We start from the raw sequence: 24,577 nt of genomic DNA on the forward strand, positions 1-24,577 counted from the left end.
ACAGCAACCCAGGACATGTGGGCGGGGAGGGGGGGGGTTGCAGTGATTTTTAGGAAGTCATTACTTTGCACCAGGCATCCTATTGGGAAGACCCAGTTTTCCGAGTGCATGTTCTGGAAGTTGGGCAATAGGGGCAGTACAGGATTCCTTTTGGTGTACCGACCTCCCCGCTGCACCAAGGATTCCCTGCCTGAGCTGCTTCAGGTTGTGGCGGATGTTCTCCTGGAGACACCTAGCTTGGTTGTCCTAGGGGATTTTAACATCCATGCCGACACGACCTTACAAGGGGCCGCTCGGGACTTCGTGGAAAGCATGGCCTCCATGGGGCTGTCCCTGAATAAGTCTGGCCCAACCCATAGCCGCGAACATGCCTTGGACCTGGTGTTTACCTCTATGGATGTTGGTGATCTGACACTAAGTAAAAGCGAAATGAAAGAAACGCCATGGTCAGATCACTTTCTGGTGCAACTGGACTTCTCTGCGACCCATCCCCTCTGCAGGGAGGTGGGACCGATTCGGATGGTCCGCCCCCGCCACTTAATGGATCCAAATGGTTTCCAGAGAGTGGTAGGGGATGCTTTATCCCATGTTGATGGCCTTTCAGCCGATTCCCTGGTGGCCTGCTGGAATGTGGAGTTAACCAGGGCTATTGACTGTTTGGCTCCGAAGCACCCTCTCCGATTGCATGGAGCCCGGACAGCCACGTGGGTTTCCACGGATCTGAGGGCAATGAAACAATCGTTGAGACAGCTAGAGCGCCGGTGGCGGATAACTCATTCCGAATCTGACCGGACACAGGTTAGAGCTCAACATCGAGCCTACCAAGTGGCGATAGCGACGGCGAAGAAGACCTTCTTCGCCGCCTCCATTGCATCTGCAGAAAACAGCAGCAGGAGACTCTTTCAGGTGGTTCGAAATCTATCGGAACCACCTTCATCACCGGGGCCTGGTAGGGACCCCAAGATCTCCTGCAATGCATTTGCAAAGTTTTTTGCAGATATCAAGTCGCTCGGATTCAGAAGGAGGTAGACTCCACCATGGGAGCAGGGCCGGGGCGGAAGAGTGCTAGAGTCCTGACTAGTCATGTTAAAGGTAAAGGGATCCCTGACCGTAAGGTCCAGTCGTGGCCGACTCTGGGGTTGCAGCGCTCATCTCGCTTTATTGGCTGAGGGAGCCGGCATACAGCTTCCAGGTCATGTGGTCAGCATGACTAAGCTGCTTCTGGCGAACCAGAGCAGCGCATGGAAACGCTGTTTACCTTCCCACCGAAGTGGTACCTATTTATCTACTTGTACTTTAACGTGCTTTCAAACTGCTAGGTTGGCAGGAGCAGGGACCGAGCAACAGGAGCTCACCCCGTTGCGGGGATTCGAACCGTCAACCTTCTGATCAGCAAGTCCTAGGCTCTGTGGTTTAACCCACAGCGCCACCCGTGTCCCTTCTAGTCATGTTACATGGGATCAATTCCAATCTGTCACCTCCGAGGATGTGGACAGGCTTGCTTGGACAAGTGAAACCAACCATCTGTCTCCTTGATCCTTGCCCATCCTGGGTAATAAAAGCAAGCTGGGGAGGGCTGGGCAATGGGCTCTGCGGGGTGGTGAATGCTTCCTTCTACCAGGGAGACTTCCCAGACCCGCTGAAAGAGGCGGTCATTAAACAGCTTCTTAAAAAACATATTTAGACCCGGCCAATATGGCCAACTATCATCCAGTCTCAAATCTACCATTCTTGGGCAAGGTGATCGAGCGGGTGGTTGCTGAACAACTCCAAGCACGCCTGGAGGATGCGGACCATTTGGATCCCTTCCAATCGGGATTCAGGCCTCACCATGGGACTGAAACTACCTTGGTTGCGCTGGTTGATGATCTCCGGTGGGCTAGAGACAAAGGTGAGAGCTGTTTCCTAGTTCTGCTGGATCTCTCAGCGGCCTTTGACACCATCAACCATAACATCCTTCTGGACTGTCTAGAGGGGCTGGAGGCACTGTTACACAGTGGTTCCGCTCCTTTCTCCTGGGCTGTGTCCAGAAAGTGGTGGTGGGGGATGAGTGTTCAGACCCCTGGGCTCTCAATTGTGGGGTGCCTCAGGGTTCTGTCCTCTCCCCCATGCTTTTTAATATCTATATGAAACCGCTGGGAGAGATCATCAGGGGGTTTGGGCTGGGTGTTCATCAGTATGCAGATGACACCCAGCTCTACCTCTCTTTTAAATCAGAACCAATGAAGGCGGTGACTGTCCTGTGTGAGTGCCTGGAGGCAGTTGGACGATGGATGGCGGCTAACAGACTGAGGATGAATCCTGACAAGACAGAAGTACTGTTTTGGGGGGACAGGGGGCGGGCAGCTAAAAGCATTGTTACACTGCTTTGACAAATTTTCTGCTAATGCACATTTTATGTCAAGGAAAAACATTACCTACACCACTGCAATTAAAAATGGAGCAGAATTTCAAAAGGGGCACACTATTGAACATAGCAATAATTACTGAAAATCCCTGACCCATCTCCGTACCATTAGTTGATTATTTATTGATTATTTATTTATTAACAGCATTATACGCCACCCTTAAGCCAAAAAGGCTCTCAGAGCTGCTAACAAAAATCAGTTCTAAGATGGTCCCTGCCTTCAGGTTCACAAACAAACAAACAAACAAACAAACAAATAACATATAAGTACAATGGTACCTCGGGTTACATACGCTTCAGGTTACAGACTCCGCTAACCCAGAAATAGTACCTCGGGTTAAGAACTTTGCTTTGGGATGAGAACAGAAATTGTGCTCTGGCGGTGCAGCGGCAGCAGGAGGACCCATTAGCTAAAGTGGTGCTTCAGGTTAAGAACAGTTTCAGGTTAAGAACGGACCTCTGGAACGAATTAAGCTCTTAACCAGAGGTACCACTGTAAAGAGGAATGTGTGGGAGGAGCAAAATGCAAGTTCAAGCACAAGTTCTTTAATTTATGGTCCATGGTAGTGGCTGTTTGTCTGTCTTGCCAAGGAGAAAGAGCCATCCCTCCTCAGCAGCAGACTCCCCCACCAAGCTCTGATCCAAGCCCTGGAGACAAAGAATCCTCACCGGAGGGGGCAGGATGGAGTTACCCTCCTTTCTGGGAATATGAGAGGCAGTTCTGGCTCTCTCATCCACTGGGATGTTTGAATTGCTCCTGCAAAATGTGAATTGCACAGGCAAAATGTGAGCATGTGGTAGAAGTATTTCTAGTGGTGATGAGTGACACAACACTAACTTCCCAGGTTCCCATTTTGAACCTCTTCTCCACTGCATATCCTCCACAGCATTAATAACAACATCTTCCATTATTCTTCCACTGTTGATGCTCTTTGCATATCTTTACAGCGGGGGGGGGGGGGGGGAGAGAGATCTGACCACCAGGATTATCCTGTTCTCCAGAGTATTTTGGGGGGCAGAATAATGTTTTGCTGAAACCCCCACAAGTGCCTTCTAGCACTAAGAGCTTCACAATTAGGAGTGACACATGCAGCCGTGTGTGTGTGTGTGTGTGTGTGTGTATATATATATATATATATATATATGGAGAAAGCTACAGAGTTCCAAAAAGACATCTACTTCTGCTTCATTGACTATGCAAAAGCCTTTGACTGTGTAAACCACAGCAAACTATGGCAAGTTCTTAAAGAAATGGGAGTGCCTGATCACCTCATCTGTCTCCTGAAAAATCTCTATGTGGGACAAGAAGCTACAGTTAGAACTGGATATGGAACAACTGATTGGTTCAAAATTGGGAAAGGAGTACGACAAGGCTGTATATTGTCTCCCTGCTTATTTAACTTATATGCAGAATTCATCATGCAAAAGGCTGGGCTGGATGAATCCCAAACCACAATTAAGATTGCCGGAAGAAATATCAACAACCTCAGATATGCAGATGACACAACCTTGATGGCAGAAAGTGAGGAGAAGTTAAAGAACCTTTTAATGAGGGTGAAAGAGGAGAGCGCAAAATATGGTTTGAAGCTCAACATCAAAAAAACGAAGATCATGGCCACTGGTCCCATCACCTCCTGGCAAATAGAAGAGGAAGAAATGGAGGCAGTGAGAGATTTTACCGTCTTGGGCTCCATGATCACTGCAGATGGTGATAGCCTGCTCCTTGGGAGAAAAGCAATGACAAACCTAGACAGCATCTTAAAAAGCAGAGACATCACCTTGCCAACAAAGGTCCGTATAGTTAAAGCTATGGTTTTCCCAGTAGTGATGTATGGAAGTGAGAGCTGGCCCATAAAGAAGGCTGATCGCCGAAGAATTGATGCTTTTGAATTATGGTGCTGGAGGAGACTCTTGAGAGTCCCATGGACTGCAAGAAGATCAAACCTCTCCATTCTGAAGGAAATTAGCCCTGAGTCCTCACTGGAAGGACAGATCCTGAAGCTGAGGCTCCAAAACTTTGGCCATCTCATGAGAAGAGAAGACTCCCTGGAAAAGACCCTGATGTTGGAGGGCAAAAGGAGAAGGGGACGACAGAAGACAAGATGGCTGGATAGTGTTCTCGAAGCTACCAGCATGAGATTGACCAAGTGGAGTGGGGTGCCTGGCATGCTCTGGTCCATGGGGTCACGAAGATTCGGACATGACTAAACGACTAAACAACAAATATATATATAAATATATATATTCTTATATATATAAATATATAAGAAAACAATGGCATAGCCCTCCTTCCTTATATCAAGGGCACTACAGATAAAATTAGCAAAATCCTCCATAAACACAATATCAAAACAGCCTTTTGCACCAACCAAAAAATAGCCAATATCCTCAGAAACCCCAAGGATAAAATTCAGTTGGAAAACCAAGGGGTCTATGAAATACCCTGCAAAGTCTGCCCAGCCACGTACATTGGACAAACAAACAGACGAATAAATGCACGGATCGCAGAACACAAGAATGCCGTCAAAAAAGAAGAAAAAACTTCCTCTCTTTTCCAACACATGAAAGAAACAGGACACGAAATTAATTTTGCAGATTCCAAATTGCTCTTTAACATGGAACATCACCACAAGAGAATAATCATGGAAGCCATCGAGATAGAGAAACACCCTCACAACATGAACAAGCGTGACGACACATCCCGCTTGCCAGACATCTGGAAATTAGCCCTCCCCACAAAATCTGACACCAGATCCAGAGGCACACAGAACGCCATCACCAATCAACCACACCAGACCCAAACCCAGACCCTCTCCACAGATAAATTACAGACACCATCCAGTAGCCAAACCAGGGTGGCACCTCCGGATGCTGCACCCCCCTGCAATCCCTACACAGATCTGGCTGGCACAGGCCACAAAACCACAGCTCGCCCCTATACACGAAGCCAAGCCAGAGCACAACCAAGTGCAGTACAGCCATCTTCTCAGAAAAACTCTTCACAAAGTTCAAGAGTTCAAGACACGAAGGCTTTAGCAACTAATCCACACCTAATGACCCACCTAAGTGGGATTCAGGAAATCACTCAAGAAATCACTCAAGATATCCCTCAAGTAATTAAGGAACAAAAGAAGAAAAGGCACACTAGCCTGGGAACCTCCTCTCTGCCCAGAACATTGGAGGCTATACACCACACCTCCTCAACAGTATTTATAGGAACTCAAACACTGAGATCCTGCTCTGTTCCAGTAACAAGAAGCCGAAAGCACCAACCTGAAGATGACGAGTGAGACCTCGTCGAAACGTCGCCTAGACACCCCAACTTTTACACGGGAAGACACCCGAGGACACCAAAACCTGCATAAACAGGGTTACGAAGCTAATCCAAAAAGAAACACCCCCCAAAAACCAAGACACAGAAGAAAACAATGGCATAGCCCTCCTTCCTTATATCAAGGGCACTACAGATAAAATTAGCAAAATCCTCCATAAACACAATATCAAAACAGCCTTTTGCACCAACCAAAAAATAGCCAATATCCTCAGAAACCCCAAGGATAAAATTCAGTTGGAAAACCAAGGGGTCTATGAAATACCCTGCAAAGTCTGCCCAGCCACGTACATTGGACAAACAAACAGACGAATAAATGCACGGATCGCAGAACACAAGAATGCCGTCAAAAAAGAAGAAAAAACTTCCTCTCTTTTCCAACACATGAAAGAAACAGGACACGAAATTAATTTTGCAGATTCCAAATTGCTCTTTAACATGGAACATCACCACAAGAGAATAATCATGGAAGCCATCGAGATAGAGAAACACCCTCACAACATGAACAAGCGTGACGACACATCCCGCTTGCCAGACATCTGGAAATTAGCCCTCCCCACAAAATCTGACACCAGATCCAGAGGCACACAGAACGCCATCACCAATCAACCACACCAGACCCAAACCCAGACCCTCTCCACAGATAAATTACAGACACCATCCAGTAGCCAAACCAGGGTGGCACCTCCGGATGCTGCACCCCCCTGCAATCCCTACACAGATCTGGCTGGCACAGGCCACAAAACCACAGCTCGCCCCTATACACGAAGCCAAGCCAGAGCACAACCAAGTGCAGTACAGCCATCTTCTCAGAAAAACTCTTCACAAAGTTCAAGAGTTCAAGACACGAAAGCTTTAGCAACTAATCCACACCTAATGACCCACCTAAGTGGGATTCAGGAAATCACTCAAGAAATCACTCAAGATATCCCTCAAGTAATTAAGGAACAAAAGAAGAAAAGGCACACTAGCCTGGGAACCTCCTCTCTGCCCAGAACATTGGAGGCTATACACCACACCTCCTCAACAGTATTTATAGGAACTCAAACACTGAGATCCTGCTCTGTTCCAGTAACAAGAAGCCGAAAGCACCAGCCTGAAGATGACGAGTGAGACCTCGTCGAAACGTCGCCTAGACACCCCAACTTTTACACGGGAAGACACCCGAGGACACCAAAACCTGCATTCCTGTACCCGTGAAAATCTACGAAAGCAAATATATATATATATATATATCTCAGGGGGTAGAATATCTTGGTTTCTTACAGCTTGAAAACATGTTTCTTTTTTTCTTATGAATCAAACCAATGACAAACATTACCATACAGTACTTGGTTTAAAACCCAGTAGTTCTGGTAAGGTTCATGTTGCCATTTCTGCCTTAGCACCAACTTCTGCAATTATTCCAGAACTCTTCCTCTTCAATAAAGGCAGTGGTCTGAGGGCAATGGGGGATGCCAAGAACCTTTATATTCAAGGATCAGGGCACTCTTAGGACCCCTCCAACAAACGTGAATAATGTCACGTGCCCTTGTTGATGATGATGATGATAATAATAATAATAATAATAATTTATTTATACCCCGCCCTCCCCAGCCAAGGCCAGGCTCAGAGCGGCTTACAAGCAATAATAAAAACAAGATGAATGATTACAACTTAAAAACAAAAATAAAATACAACATTAAAATAATGGAACATTAAAATATTAAAATGTAGCCTCATCGCAGGAGGAGAAGGAAAAGAAAAAAGAAAGGGAGGGAGGGAGGGAGGGAATCAAATTGATCAGCAGTCTGTCTTAAAATTAGAAAAAGTCAAAACACAAGAGGTGGCCTAGAATATATACTTGACCAAATGCACATAGTGGCAGAGAATCACCACATTTAGTGAGAGAAACACCAATTTTTCTCATAGTTTACCATTGGTTCTTGCAAGCATGCGGGCACTTGACTGAAGAGAAAAGGGAAGAGGAGAGCACAAACAGAAGGCCCAATATTTGAAAGTGATTCAGAACTGAGAACAAGCTCGTGACCCTTTATCGTTAAAACAGAGCCTCAACCCTGATGCTACACTATGACCAGGTCTTTGTTTGCTTGAAGCAGTAACATCTGCTCCCCATAATTTAAATAAGGAACAGACAGGCCATCAGACATTCAAAAACCTATGAGACCTAAACAAATCCGACGTAACTATGGGGCTGCAATCCCTTGGTACAAATATGTTCAACTTGAAATGAATTTCAACTTGCACATTTTAAAAGATGCAAACTGCACACCCAGAAAGGCAAATCCCACCAGGAAACACATTTCATTAAGCAGAGTTTGCGAATCCATGCTCTTTCAGCTGCAGAAAGGGAGAGAACAAACCCAATAAAAGATAAAACAGGCAGCATTCTCCTAGTTCTGTAAAGTTATGTTACAATAAAGGCCAATTGCTGTTAAAAGAAAACAGAATATGCTACCCATAGAGCAAGCATGCCCAGGTTGCTCTTTGCAATGTTTCCTAAGCCTTTTCTAGCCCAGGAAATATCACTGTAACCAATAACATATATCTGTAGTTACTAGAGTAAAACCCACGAAGAGCAGCCTCTTCTCTTAGTCTTTCCATTACTTTGAACATGTATAGTTACAGGCCTGGGTTATGCGACATAAAAATAATAATAAAATTCTCAAGTTACTGAAAATCTAGTCATTAAAACCTTGAATGAACAATTGATTTCTGAGCATCAGGGATGTGTTTCTAATTCCTATCATATACAGAAAGCAAATGTAACCACGGATAGAGACAGACACTAGCTTTCAAAAGGGCTGAAGGAGATACAATTCTTCATTTTCCATTACACTGTTTTCTTTTATCCCCTTGCTGTCTATGGTCAAACAGGCTTTGAAGAACTTAAACAACCTGCAAAACCTGTCAACTGAGAGGACAGAAGGATGAGTGTTCTAACAGAGGGAATAATACAACTAGCATATACACTCCAGCCTAAAAGAATAAACTGTCAGCTGAGAAGCTGCTGTGTCCCATCTCACCCCGGCCGGAGTCAACAGGCAAGTTACTCTCTCTCACAGCCTCTGTCATACAGGGATAATAATGCTGGCTTACTTTACGTAGCTCGTGTAAGGATTAATGAATTACCGTGTAATGTAGAATGAACACAGTGCTATTATTAATTATTGTTAGGGAAAGACCTCTTTAAATATTATGTCTTTATTATTGTTTTCTCCACTATTATCATGTAAATAGGTGTGGCTTCATCGAACTTTAAGCTGCACTGAAGAAAGGAAAAGCTTCCCCACTTCAACTAAAAAAAGGTGTGTGGACAAAGAAATGGTTAAACTGGGCAGTAAAACTGTCACCATTGAGTGGAGATTACCACAGACTTCTGCCTTCCCACAGAACTTTCCACCTAATCCTCTCCTTTGGTTTGATTGTAAAAAAAATCTCAAAACACAACCAGACAGCACAACCCCATCATGACCACAAGACAATCGCCTGAGACAACCCATTTGGGGATTCACTGAGTGTGACAGAGTGCGAGACAGAGAGAGCTGACCCACAAGGCACCATCAGTTTGCACCCATGCAAATTACACTGAAATGAACAGTGCCTGGGCAAGAAGAGCTCAGCCATACCCTTTCACCACTCCCCACAAATAAAGGCAGTTGAGTTTCCCGCATTTGGGGAAATCGCAGGGGTCAGCACACCCACAGTGCAGTGGAGGAGCCTCACCCTGGGAAAACCTCCTTCATGATCAAGGAATCTCCCCTGCCAGGTAAGGATACCTCTCCTGTTCATCTGAGGGAGGCTTGTGCAGCACTGAAACACAAGGATGTCGTGTCTGTGGGTCCAAGAGACTAAAGAGTCAAAATCAGAAACTATATCCATTATTGGGTGAGCAGGTGCAAAGAAGGACAAAGGCCCTGTACCTCTGGCCGTTGTGCAAAAGTGAGTGTTTCAGAAGGTACAGCTTCTCTCTCTCCTGCATTACTAAACGCTCCTGCTAACATCCCCTCTTCTACACAATTATTTGAAGTAAAGAAGCCCTGGCTACTTTTGCATTTGGTCCATATACCAAGATCACTTGCATGTTAATCCTGTACAGATGGGAGACGATCCCAACCACAGTCCTAACCCTGCAGGTAGCCACTTGCTTGGGGGCAAACAAAAATTTCTTCTAGGTGAAGAGTTTGCCAGATCTACTGCTCATGCCTCGCTCTGGCATACAGGAATATGGAGACAGGCTGGAAAATATGTTGTACGCATCTGCAAGCATGCATGAATTATTTACTGAAAAGGCAAAGAACAGTGTAAGAAATGTAAGGTTCACATGAATTTTAGAAGACTGCCCACCAGTCCAGGTTGACAGTCAACATTATCTGTCATTCACAGATCTTTGTGTCATGACATCTACGATTGCTGTAATGGTTGCATGCCAGACCCAGCATAAAAAGCATCACCTGCCATTACCAAGCTGATTATGTTATTCTGAATATTATGCAAATTACATTCATTATGCAGAAATTAAATTATACAAATTAGCCACAGCTCTCTAGAGCAAGACATTTCCACTGTGGTCTTCCGTGCTCAACAAGTTGCCTATCCCATAAAAGAGGTTTGTCTACAATCCAAATACAATCAACTCGGAAGAATAAATACAATACGGAGGTCATCAAAGTAGAAAGAAATATTGAGAAATGAATGGTGTTTGTCACCAAATAGCTGATAACACTGGGCGGCTTCAAGCAAAAGCCATTCACTTCTAGAAAGTTAGCATGAAGGGAGGATGATGTTAGCCCTTGATATCTTGGCTAATGAGAAATGTAGCATGGGGGCTGTATGTGTCTAGATAGTCAAACAGCCATCCTTCACCTTTTTTTAGTACATACACTAGTTCAAACAACATACAAGTATTTTACAAGAATGCCTGGATATTTTCAATTTACTAATTTAGGTCACAAGCCTACACAGAAAGTTTGGCTGCTAAAATCCTAATGAAGTCAATGGGTTTAAACAGCGACTCTCTGAAGAAATGTACCCCAAAGCCTGTTCTGTTTTGTTTTCTAAATTGGTCCTATTTCTTTTCTCCTTTCTTCTTATTTGTGTGTCATCTTAACTCTGTGCACTTGTAATTATATATTTTTTATCTTTCCATAAAGAAAGGACATGTACCCCAAAGTCTCACTGATATCAGCTTGTGGCTGGAAGGCTACAGTGCATTAATGGTAAAATTAGCACTTAAAGACAGTTGCAGCAGCCCATGTGCCAGAAAGATTAGTTTTCAGAAATGAATTTTGCATAAAAATACCAACACACCTGTTTTTTCTTTAATATCGCATAGCACGCTGAAGAGAGCAGGTTTCATTCGGTGGCAATTCAAGGCATGTTTCCTGAAAAGGAGGAGGGGGAAACAGGATGAATGGCAAAGGAATATAACAGATAAGAAAAAGAAAAAGGTATAACAAAGAAACAGGCAAAACATTCCATTGAAAAGCCACAGTCCACATTGCACCAGAAAATTGCTCTGCAAGGTTCATTTACAGTCTGAAATGCCCTATTGCCTATACTAGCTAAGCACCAGGAAAGTTAAACTTGCATAATTATACAGATGCTTGTGTATTTTAAGAGCATATGGGAAGCCTCAAGGCTGTATTCCACATTAGCATTCTTGCACTTCCTTTAACAAGGCAGCCTGCTTCAAAATGAGGAACGCTATGTAAAACCACAAAAGGAATATTTAAGCATCCTGCTGCTTAACTCTGCACCAGCAAAGCCACAGAACTGTCAGAATCCCAATCTATTATTCACTCACAAAACACAAGTGAAAGATCGCTCTACCAGTCTTAAAAACAAACACTACAATTGATATACAGCGGCTAAAGTCTTCACAGACCCTCTAACTCAAGGGTGTCAAATTCAATGGACAGGGGGAACAAATTCCACGTTCAGGGGATGCCCAGGAGGCCTGCTATTAGTTCTTCATTAATAAATGTCACTTCCACCCGAGTCCCCAATTTCACCGATGTTCTTCACCAAAATCAGTAAAATCAGAAGTTGTGTCAGCAGTTCTGGCAACTTACACAGCATTTATAGCCTGAATATGAGAGCACAATGGTGTTCTATTTTGCCATGCTGTGTCCTGGAGACCCCAGGAGCAAATGAATATATGAAACTGTCTTACATGGAGTCAGACCATTGGGCTATGAACAGCCTTCTTACCTGCAAAGTGTTTTCTATTAAACAAGGATGTAAGCACCTATCACCTAGACCAGGGCCCTGCAGGATCTGATTTCTTTCCGCAGGGCCTGTAAGACAGAGTTGTTCCGCCTGGCCTTTGGCTTGGAGCCAATTTGATTCCCTCCCTCCCTCTCTTTTTTCTTTTCCTTCTCCTCCTGCGATGAGGCTACATTTTAATATTTTAATGTTCCATTATTTTAATGTTGTATTTTATTTTTGTTTTTAAGTTGTAATCATTCATCTTGTTTTTATTATTACTTGTAAGCCGCTCTGAGCCCGGCCTTGGCTGGGGAGGGCGGGGTATAAATAAAAAATTATTATTATTATTATTATTATTATTATTATTATTATTATTATTATCACCAGGCACAGGCTCGTATGGAGTGGTGGCCTCCTGCACTGTTAGTCTCTGAAGGGCCTGACGATGTCTCTGAGCTGACGCTCATACACAAACTACAAAATAACTCACTCAACCACCACACTAATCAAAAAACAAAGGTCTTGTAGCCCAATGTCCTGCAATGCAGGAATCATCCACGACAGATGACTATCCAACCTCTGCTATAAACCCCCAAGAAAGGAGGGTTCACTACCTCTTGTGGTAGTCTGTTCCACTGTCAAATAGCTCTTACTGTCAGAAAGTTATTCCTGGTGTTTAGTCGGAATCTCCTTCCTTGCAACTTGACTCCATTGGTTTGGGTCCTCCTATCCAGAGCTGAAGAAAACAAGCATTTTCCCGCCTCCATGTGAACAGCCCTTCAGATATTGAAAAATGGCTCTCATATCTCCTCTCAGACTCCTCTTAGCCAGGTTAAACATATCCAGCTCCCTCGACTGCTCCTCATAAGTCATAATCATTTTGTTTGCTCTCCTCTGCACACCTTCCAGCATGTCAACATCCCTCTTAAATTGTGGTGCCCAGAATTGGACACAGTATTCCAAGTGTGGTCTGACCATGGCAGAAGAGAGTGGGACTATGACTTCCCTTGATCTGGACACTAGACTTCTGTTGATGCAGCCTAGAATAGTGTTTGCTTTCTTTTTGCTGCTGCATCACACAGCTGACTCATGTTAAGCTTGTGGTCCACCAAGACCCCTAGATCCTTTTCACATGTACTGCTAGTAAGCCAGGTGTCCCCCATCCTATATTTGTGCATCTGCTTCTTTCTGCCTAAGCGCAGAACCGTACATTTGTCCCTACTGAAATTCATTTTGTTAGCCTGAGCCCAGTTCTCCAGTCTGTTTAGGTCATTTTGAATTCTGATTCTGTCTTCTGCAGCATTAGCCACCCCTCCCAGATTGGTGTCATCTGCAAAGTTGATTAGCATCCCCTCAATTCCTTCATCCAAGTCATTTATAAAGATGTTAAACAACAACAGGCCCAGGACAGAACCCTGTGGCACCCCACTTGTCACTTTTTTCCAGGATGACAAGGAACCATTAATGAGTCCTCTTTGGGTTGGGTCAGCTACAAATTCACCTAACCGTTACCTCTTTCAACCCACATTTTACCAGCATCCTCACAAGAATATCATGGCGGACTTTGTCAAAATCGTTACTGAAATCAAGGTACACTATGTCCACAGCATTCCCCTGATCCACCCAGCTGGTAACACTATTTAAAAAAAGAAAGAAAGAAGAAAGAAGAATAAAGATTTTTTTATTAACAAATTTTAAAAATCTGTTATGCAAAGTAGTGTGCTAGGTAAGAACTTACATGTTTGGGGTGGGAAGGGGAGGCAAAGCAGCCCGTGGAAGGAAGCAGCCAGCAAACAGCTTCTGTACATATGAGCGTCTTCTGCTGCTGCATGACTCAGCTGATTCGTGGGGCAGAGCAGCAGCAAAAGAGGCATGTCTTCGGCATCACAGCAGTGCCAGCCTGCCAGATGGAGAGGTTAGGTGCTACCAGACAACTCCACTTGCTCACAAAAGGCCGATTGCTGGTCATGAAATGTGACTGGCGCCTGGTTGGTTTTGAACACTGCCTCCACCCTTATCTGCCCAACAGAAACGAGGAACCTGTAGCCGTTTAAAGGTTGTTGTACTGCAGCTACCACCAGTCCCGGGCAGCATGGTCAATGCTTAGGGATTATGGGAGTTGTGGTCCAGCAGCATGTGGCAACCAGTTTCCCATCACTGTCTTAAGCTACACCCAAATGCAAGTTTTCTTCTGAAGCAAGCATTAATATTTGCTTTCCGCTTCCCTGGACAAAGAATTCAGAAACCAAAACGCACTGTTCTGATGATATCTACCATCACTACAGCTGAGCTCCTGGCTGCGTGAACATGTCTCTCGAGAGCAGGAACTTCTGCATTCATATCAATATACAACATCCTAAGATATAAATGGAGGCTTTTTATATATTAGTCATGGCATATACAGGTACCTCTATTTATATCCATAGGCAAGATGAGAAGACATGGATTCTAATGAAACAACCACCTGTCTAAGCACAAGCTATGAAAAATTTCTTCAAATACAAAATTAAACTGTACATGGATGATGTTCCTTCAAAACAGAGTATCCAAGAGTTACAAATAGACATGTGAAGACCTAGGGGGGAGGGGGAAATCTAGAAAAAATGGAGGGGGGTCCTGTTTTTCCCAGGCCTTCACATCTCTAGATCCAAGTTAGCATTGTAATGTTTTCTCCAAAGATTCATTCCCCATGCAAAAGCCACGCAAGCACAAAAGCAGCCAAGAGAACAGACAAGCAATTGATTGGTCTCTGGTGGTTACAAAAGCGCTTCCCCCATATTAAAATGCCCTTTCTCATACCCTGTATGTGCCATTTTTTGACAAATGCTTCACAAAGCACCTCGCTCCACCTGGTACCTGGCAACTTCAGCATCAGCTCAAAGCAGATCTCTTTTGAGGTCAACTCCACAGACCAGCAAGCAGGAGTTTCATTTCCTTGGAACACTAGAGTCCCCAGAGAAACTGCAGGTGCTCCATTTGCATGGGTGATAAATACAACTTCCTGCCCTGGTCAATGGCCAGGCCTCACAGGCTCCTGGAATCTTGTTATCTATTGGCATGTGGGAAACAGGCAATAGATTACTGCAGTGTTTTCAAACTTTCAAGAAACAGACTTTTTGTGAAGGACAGGTAGCAAATATTATCTATGATAATTAAATTGCCTAACCTAATTGATGGACATGGGGAGTGGCTGGGGAAACCCAGCCAGATGGGCATAGGAAAATATTATTATTATTATTATTATTATTATTATTACTACTACTACTACTACTACTACATTAAAACATTGGGCTTCATCGTATTCCATGAATATAATAATGCAACAAACGGCAAATTACCACCTTGTTTTTATATTCCTTTTCTATTAAGGCCAAAAATACATATCCTGTGCAAATACAATCAGCTGTAGTCTGCTGCCTGGCAGCCCTTTTGTTTTAAGCACCACTTCAGGTGGGCTCCCCCTTCATGGATCAGTGCCTTGCCGTGGCGAAGGGGCTTGAAGAACTCAGAGAAGCTATGAACTATGCCGAGCAGGGCACCCAAGATGAACAGGTCATAGTGGAGAGTTTTGACCAAACGTGATCCACCTGGAGCAGGAACCGGCAAGCCACTCCAGTATCCCTGCCAAGAAAACTCCATGGACAAAGACAACAGGCATATAAAAGCTATGACGCTGGAAGATGAGCCCCTCAGGTCGGAAGGCGTCCAACATGCTACTGGGGAAGAGCGGAGGACAAGTACAAGTAGATCCAGAGCTGATGAAGCGGCTGGGCCAAAGCCAAAAGGACGCTCAGTTGCGGATATGCATGGAAGCGAAAGGAAAGTCCAATGCTGTAAAGAAAAATATTGCATAGGAACCTGGAATGTAAGAACCATGAACCTGGGTAAGTTGGATGTGGTCAAAAATGAGATGGCAAGAATAAATATTGACTCCCTGGGCATCAGTGAACTAAAATGGACGGGAATGGGCGAATTCAGTTCGGATGACCATCATATCTACTACTGTGGGCAAGAAACCCGCAAAAGAAATGGAGTGGCCCTCATAATCAACAAAAGAGTGGCGAAAGCTGTACTGGGATGCAATCTCAAAAATGATAGAATGATCTCGATACGAATCCAAGGCAGACCTTTTAACATAACAATAATCCAAGTTTATGCACCAACTACTGGTGCTGAAGAAACTGAAATTGACCAATTCTATGAGGACTTACAACACCTTATAGAAGTGACACCAAAGAAGGATGTTCTTCTCATTATAGGGGATTGGAATGCTAAAGTAGGGAATCAAGAGATAAAAGGAACAACTGGCAAATTTGGTCTTGGAATTCAAAACGAAGCAGGGCAAAGGCTAATAGAGTTCTGCCAAGAGAACAAGCTGGTCATCACAAACACTCTTTTCCAACAACACAAGAGACAACTCTACACATGGACATCACCAGATGGGCAGCATCGAAATCAGATTGATTATATTCTCTGCAGCCAAAGATGGAGAAGCTCTATACAGTCAGCAAAAACAAGACCTGGAGCTGACTGTGGCTCAGATCATCAGCTTCTTATAGCAAAATTCAAGCTTAAACTGAAGAAAGTAGGAAAAACCACTACGCCGGTAAGATACAATCTAAACCAAATCCCTTATGAATACACAGTGGAAGTGAGGAACAGGTTTAAGGATTTAGATTTGGTGGACAGAGTGCCTGAAGAACTATGGATGGAGGCTCGAAACATTATACAGGAGGCAGCAACAAAAACCATCCCAATGAAAAGGAAATGCAAGAAAGCAAAGTGGCTGTCCAATGAGGCCTTACAAATAGCGGGGGAGAGAAGGCAAGCAAAATGCGAGGGAGATAGAGAAAGATACAAGAAACTGAATGCAGAATTCCAAAAAATAGCAAGGAGAGACAAGAAGGCCTTCTTAAATGAGCAATGCAAAGAAATAGAGGAAAACAACAGAATGGGAAGAACCAGAGATCTGTTCAAGAAAATTGGAGATATGAAAGGAACATTTCGTTCAAAGATTACCATAATAAAGGACAAAAGTGGTAAGGACCTAACAGAAGCAGAAGACATCAAGAAGAGGTGGCAAGAATACACAGAGGAATTATACCAGAAAGATATGGATGTCTCGCACACCCCAGGTAGTGTGGTTGATGACCTTGAGCCAGACATCCTGGAGAGTGAAGTCAAATGGGCCTTAGAAAGCATTGCAAATAACAAGGCCAGTGGAAGTGATGGTATTCCAGCTGAACTATTTAAAATTTTAAAAGATAATGCTGTTAAGGTGCTACACTCAATATGCCAGCAAATTTGGAAAACTCAGCAGTGGCCAGAGGATTGGAGAAGGTCAGTCTACATCCCAATCCCAAAGAAGGGCAGTGCTAAAGAATGCTCCAACTACCGCACAATTGCACTCATTTCACACGCTAGCAAGGTTATGCTTAAAATTATTCAAGGAAGGCTCAAGCAGTATGTGGACCGAGAACTCCCAGAAGTGCAAGCTGGATTTAGAAGAGGCAGAGGAACCAAAGACCAAATTGCAAACATGCGCTGGATTATGGAGAAAGCTAGAGAGTTCCAGAAAGACATCTACTTCTGCTTCATTGACTATGCAAAAGCCTTTGACTGTGTCGACCACAGCAAACTATGGCAAGTTCTTAAAGAAATGGGAGTGCCTGATCACCTCATCTGTCTCCTGAGAAATCTCTATGTGGGACAAGAAGCTACAGTTAGAACTGGATATGGAACAACTGATTGGTTCAAAATTGGAAAAGGAGTACGACAAGGCTGTATATTGTCTCCCTGCGTATTTAACTTATATGCAGAATTCATCATGCGAAAGGCTGGGCTGGATGAATCTGAAGCCGGAATTAAGATTGCCGGAAGAAATATCAACAACCTCAGATATGCAGATGACACAACCTTGATGGCAGAAAGTGAGGAGGAATTAAAAAACCTTTTATTGAGGGTGAAAGAGGAGAGCGCAAAATATGGTCTGAAGCTCAACATCAAAAAAACGAAGATCATGGCTACTGGTCCCATCACCTCCTGGCAAATAGAAGGGGAGGAAATGGAGGCAGTGAGAGATTTTACTTTCTTGGGCTTCATGATCACTGCAGATGGTGACAGCAGCCACGAAATTAAGAGACGCCTGCTTCTTGGGAGGAAAGCAATGACAAACCTAGACAGCATTTTAAAAAGTAGAGACATCACCTTGCCAACAAAGGTCCGTATAGTTAAAGCTATGGTTTTCCCAGTAGTGATGTATGGAAGTGAGAGCTGGACCATAAAGAAGACTGATCGCCGAAGAATTGACGCTTTTGAATTATGGTGCTGGAGGAGACTCTTGAGAGTCCCATGGACTGCAAGAAGATCAAACGCATCCATTCTTAAGGAAATCAGCCCCGAGTGCTCACTGGAAGGACAGATCGTGAAGCTGAGGCTCCAATACTTTGGCCACCTCATGAGAAGAGAAGACTCCCTGGAAAAGACCCTGATGTTGGGAAAGATGGAGGGCACAAGGAGAAGGGGACGACAGAGGATGAGATGGTTAGACAGTGTTCTCGAAGCTACAAACATGAACCTGACCAAACTGCGGGAGGCAGTGGAAGACAGGAGTGCCTGGCGTGCTCTGGTCCATGGGGTCACGAAGAGTCGGACACGACTGAACGACTAAACAACAACAACAACAATCAGGTGGGCTCCATTCATACTGAATAATTAATTACCATGTCCCAGTCTAGCTGTTCTGCTCCAAATCTCCTTGCACATAGAATACATCATACATTTTCAAACCAGGAAGCGGGTCGTCATGGGGTGGAGTGGGAGGATTAATATTTAACTGGCACCACAACCTTCAGGATATGTCAGGTTGTAGCTCTAAGTGCAGCCTTGCGCATCTCATTAAAAAAAATTCCCAAGTTGGAGCAGTCACAGCAGATTAGTGACAATGCACCAAAATCAATGCAATTGAAAGCCAGCCTCTCTTTTATGCAGGGTAAGAATTTCAGACTGCACCACATGAGACTGCAGAAGAGCAAGGGAGTGATATTTCTGAAGGTTCTCATGTAGAGTATGTTCTCTGTATGGGAAACTAGCACAGCAGTGAGAATGTTTTAGCGTAGAATTCCTCCCTTGCAGGGAGCTTCTTACATAGAAAGTTTGAAGTGGTGGAGTCCAGTTGTACCACCAGTGTTGATATATTTAACAGAATCATATGCTGATACTTTTCATGGGCAGCACTACTTCAGGCTCAAATTTGTGTTTTTCATGTCCCCCTCCCAAGAGCTTCCTATACAAACAAATCTAGCATGCCAGGAGGATGGATTCAGCAAAGCTTTCTCTAGGATTTATTTCAATATGTACAGAAGATGGGGAAAGTGGGGGCATTTAAGCAGGCACCCCTCCACCAACACTCTGAATATATAAATTGGCCCCAAGACTCTTGGAAGAAGAGACACAACAGTTAGAGCAACTGAGGCTGCAATCTTATACACACTTATCTGGAAGCAAGTCCCATTGAACTGAACTCAATGGGGGCTACTTCTGAGCAGAGATGTATAGAATTTCACTTTGAAAATACAAAGGAGAAACAGTGGGCCTTCATGCTACATGGTCCATCCCCAAAATCATTTGGCTAAATAAAATTATTACATTAAATGTCGCCTTAGTAAGCAATGACAAATACAAATAAACCATCGCTATCAGGTTTCATAAAGTTCAAACTCAGTATAGAGATCCGTCAATGAATAATATTGAGCTCATAAATTAAACTCTCCAGAACTTGCTTAAATACTCAATGGTAGCCAAAGTTCATTACTCATTCTTGGGACAATAATCTTCCAGGACTTCTGCATTGATCCCATAGTTCTACAATCTCCATAGCTGAAAGACTATACAGGAAGCCAGCCCACTTGCAAAATTTCTAAATGCACTGCATGCAGGGCTGCTTTCGAAGACCGTCTGCAAACTACAGTTAATTCAAAACACAGCTGCAAGACTGTCAACTGGAATTAGGTGGCAGAACATCTCTCATTAGTGATTAAACAGCTGCATTGGCTTCCAACTCAGTTCTAGGCACAATCCATGGTGCCAGTTCTTAGCTTTTAAGGCCTTCATGGGTTCGGACTACAGAAGAATCATCTACAGTGGTACCTCAGGTTAAGAACTTAATTCGTTCTGGAGGTCTGTTCTGAACCTGTTCTTAACCTGAGGTACCACTTTAGCTAATGGGGCCTCCCGCTGCCACTGCGCCGCCGCCACACGATTTCTGTTCTCATCCTGAAGCAAAGTTCTTATTTCTGGGTTAGCGGAGTCTGTAACCTGAAGTGTCTGTAACCCGAGGTACCACTGTATCTCCAGCCAAGTCTGCTGATACAGTACAATGACTGATATTTTGGGACCCTTCTGCAGCACTTGCAAGCAGGGACCACCTCACCCAGGGAGGTTTGACTGACACCTACCTTGATATAATTTCTGCACTGAATATCTTTTTATTTTCACAGGTCTTTCAAATGTGAAACTGTACCCCTGATTATTGATTTTATGCTGGTCTTTTTATCTACTGCTTTTAGAGTTTATTGCTTTATTTTTATTGTGGTTTTATCTGCCCTTCTTCTGAAACCTGTCCTACTTTTTTCTTTAAACAGTTGAGTAAGTTAGGCTTCTTAATCAACAGATTTTAAACATTTTAAACAAATGCACGTTACAACCGGGGGGGGGGGTTTCAAACAGCCACCTCAGCTTTAGTTCAATGTCAAATCCATACTTGATTTTTGTGTATAGGGACTTTTGCAATTTAATGATGTTTTAAAAATATTATACACCAGAATACTTAGGTATCTGCCACCCTGGAAGGCAGACTCTTTAAACAAGAAAAAGAAAGAATCTTACATTAGAGTAAATTCATTCAACATTCCACAGCTCACAGCAGTCATCCAGCCCAGTCTAACCTAACAGACTTAACAAAACATGGCACAAATTGCCTGCTTCTATTGACATTCTGTTCCTCGAAGAGGTGGCACCCTGCTGAACACGAAAGGTAGTAGTTTGTGATTGCACAAAAAGTCAAATGCAAAGATCCAAGTACACAACATAACTTTACTTCCTCTGGCAGAGTGCAGGTCTCCAAGGGCAACACAAGCAGTAACATTCTGAATACAAGCAGAGGGTTCAGACGGCTACCAAGCAAGGTTCGCTCCAAGACTCAGATTAATAAGACTGGCCTTGACTGCTGTCAAAGAGGCAATAAGACTGCCAAGTGGAACATAAAGATGCCCCCCCCACACCAGTAGGAGAGTTCCTACTGGCCAGGAAGTGCAAGAACCAATAACAGTAGATTTCTGGCTTTGTTTTAAGTGCTGAATTTCTTATTGCTAATACAGTGGCACCTCGGGTTACATATGCTTCAGGTTACAGACTCTGCTAACCCAGAAATAGTGCTTCAGGTTAAGAACTTTGCTTTAGGATAAGAACAGAAATCGTGTTCCGGCGGCGTGGCAGCAGCAGGAGGCCCCATTAGCTAAAGCGGTGTTTCAGGTTAAGAACAGTTTCAGGTAAAGAACAGACCTCAGGAATGAATTATGTACTTAACCCGAGATACCACTGTACTCACAATACTTCATAGGGAACAGTAGCAAACTGTTATGAGATGTAGCAGCACTGGAGCGTTCTAGTAACACTGAGACTTGTACTAGTGTAGTCAGCCCACATTACATGGAGTGCTTGGATTTTGTTCCATAGGTACCTTTACGCCCAGCATTGCAAACTTCAGGCCAGTACATGGCTCTCCTTTGACCAGCCAGGCTGAAGTTTTCCTTGCACAACTAAGAATAAATGTCAGTATATGCCTGTCTTTAAAAGCAATCCTTGAGGACAGGTACCTGTCCACATGACCTGCTCATGTAGCTTTTCAAGTTACTGCACTAGTTGAGCATCCTGGTGTATTGCTGCGCAAGTGTACACTATGACTCATGGTGCTGCACCTTGCAGTTAATCCTTTCTGCATTTCGCCATGCACAGTAAATCAAAGGAATGTGGAAACTGGCACATGAATGAAATGAGGAGAAAAAGAAGGAACACACCACTGCACGAAGGAGGAGAGAACATCTAAATATGTATCCACGGATAATTTAGAATGTAAACTGGGAAATCGTTTTAGAGAGCAAATATACAGAGTGCTACTTTGTTTTACGGTGCCACAGATGAAGATTCTAAGCTGTGAAGATGAATAAATTAAAATTTAGTGTACCTTAGAGGTTCTCTTTTCATGTTTCTACATGAACGGAAATATTAACATAACCCAATACTTATACCTCAAATGTATCTGCTGTACACTGGCATTACCCCAGAGCTACTGCTGCAAATGCATAAAGGCTTCAGTCCTAAGGCCACTTATTAGGCCATAAGGCATACTAAGTTCAATAGCTTACTTCTGAGTAAGCATGGCAGAGGGTTACACCAAAAGAACAAATTACACACAGAGATGTACACACATATATACACCTAGACATCCTAACCCAGCCTGGGTCCACAGTTGAATGTATGTGTTTTTGTTTATGGGTCCTCCTATCATTGGATGTTTCCACCACATTAACAGGATGGGAATTTATTCTTGGGTTCAAGCAACACACTTCCACAGAATTCAATTCATGGTGGAGCTGCACACTGCACAGAGCAAATATTTTGCTTCATATGCACTGATGTTTCTTGCAGCAAACTCTCAAATTGGAATTTTGGCACCTGTGCTTAAATAATCAATGTGTTCTATTTTATTATCAATGCAGAAGAATTACTACCAAATCACATGCAGCATCAGGGCAAAGTGAGTAAGTGGAATGATGCTAATTCCTTTTGCTGTGCTCTTCCTATATCAAGCTTGTTACCTCCCATAATTAATTTTAGTCCCATGAGAAAAACACAAGAGAGGCCACTGCGCTCCTAAAAAGGATGCATTTCTCAAGCCAGCATCTCATTAAACAGAATCACCTTGGTTTTCTTGTGTTCATAACAATGGCATGAGTAAAGACAATAGGTTCTAAGATACTTTTTCACACAGAATTCTGCCATAAACGCACCCTCTTATTCAGGTCAAGATGTTTTTGTTTTCTACATCTGCACCTATCAAAGTGGTGGAGGCACAGAATATTGCCTCTGAAAAGCTGTGTTACAGATTGCTATGACTAGTTCATAACCTTACTTTTTAGACTGTTTACAAAATAAATGCTCAAAAATTCAGCATAGACAGTTAGCACCTTTTGTCTCCCAGCAGTAATGCAGTAATCCAGCCCTATATTACTATTTAGAGCAGGGGTCAGCAACCTTTTTCAGCCGTGGGCCGGTCCACCGTCCCTCAGACCATGTGGTGGGCCAGACTATATTTTTTTAGGAGGGAATGAACGAATTCCTATGCCCCACAAATAACCCAGAGATGCATTTTAAATAAAAGCACACATTCTACTCATGTAAAAACACCAGGCAGACCCCACAAATAATCCAGAGAGGCATTTAAAATAAAAGGACACATTCTACTCATGTAAAAACACACTGATTCCTGGACCGTCCGCGGGCCGGGTTGAAAAGGCGATTGGGCCGCATCCGGCCCACGGGCCTTAGGTTGCCTCCACTGACTTAGAGGGATAACAATACTAGACCATTATTGCAGAACATGGCATTCTGTTGAAAATTCAGTGGCATAAATGCTTAGAACCATAGAACTGGAAGGGATCCCTAAGGGCCATCTAGTCCACAATGCAAGAATCTCAACTAAAGCATCCCTGACAGATGGCCATCCAACCTCTGCTTAAAAACTTCCAAGGAAGGAGTATCCATCACCTCCCGAGGGAGTCCCTTCCACTGTCCAGCAGCTCTTACTGTCAGAAAGTTCTTCCTAAAGTTTAGTTGGAATCACCTTTCTTGTAACTCGAAGCCATTGGTTCAGGTCCTACCCTCCAGAGCAGGAGAAAACAAGCTGGCTCCCTCTTCTATGGGGCAGCCGTTGAGATTTTTATATGTACCTCATATCTCTGCTAGCCATTAATGCCTCAATTCAACACAGAATTAGACACACTTACAGCTCCTGCCAACCTAGCAGTTCGAAAGCACATCAAAGTGCAAGTAGATAAATAGGTACCGCTCCGCCGGGAAGGTAAACGGCGTTTCCTTGCGCTGCTCTGGTTCGCCAGAAGCGGCTTAGTCATGCTGGCCACATGACCCAGAAGCTGTACGCTGACTCCCTTGGCCAGTAAAGCAAGATGAGCGCCACAACCCCAGAGTCAGCCACGACTGGACCTAATGGTCAGGGGTCCCTTTACCTTTAAGTTCAGTCCTGTGTGTGTTTATTCCAAAGTGTGTTGCCCTCTTCCATTGCGCTCACATCCTAGTAAGTGTTCTTAGGGATTCAGCCTTAAGCCCATCAATCTCAGATAGCTTAAGGGCAACTAATTCTGTGCTGGCTTGTAGCCAGTGACTTTAAGGGTGATGTTCCCATGAGCAGATAGGTTTAGGTAGTTCTCTAGGAATAACTAAGGAACAAGTGCCTTACTTCTGTATTGTTTATATGATCTTCATATACAGAAGTACACCCTCCACTTTCCCCCCCGCAAGGGAGATGTTCAGTTTAGTCTTGTTAGAAGATT

General features: G+C 43.8%; 1 protein-coding gene across 4 annotated transcripts in view; it reads right to left on the minus strand.

Annotated features, from left to right (window-relative positions):
- Window positions 1-24,577, minus strand: part of PBX4 (PBX homeobox 4) — a 48,175-nt gene that overhangs the window by 20,865 nt on the left and 2,733 nt on the right. For all 4 annotated transcript variants that reach the window (XR_014508269.1, XR_014508270.1, XM_083428300.1 and 1 more), the window contains exon 2: window positions 11,049-11,122. Coding sequence is in view for 2 of the 4 variants with exons in the window: in XM_083428300.1 (XP_083284426.1) it covers window positions 11,049-11,122 (74 nt within the window). In the remaining 2 variants the exon portion in view is untranslated. The remainder of the gene's footprint in view (window positions 1-11,048; window positions 11,123-24,577) is intronic.

This window comes from Podarcis tiliguerta (genome assembly GCF_965153285.1).
Source record: "Podarcis tiliguerta genome assembly, chromosome: 2".
NCBI lineage: Eukaryota > Metazoa > Chordata > Lepidosauria > Squamata > Lacertidae > Podarcis > Podarcis tiliguerta.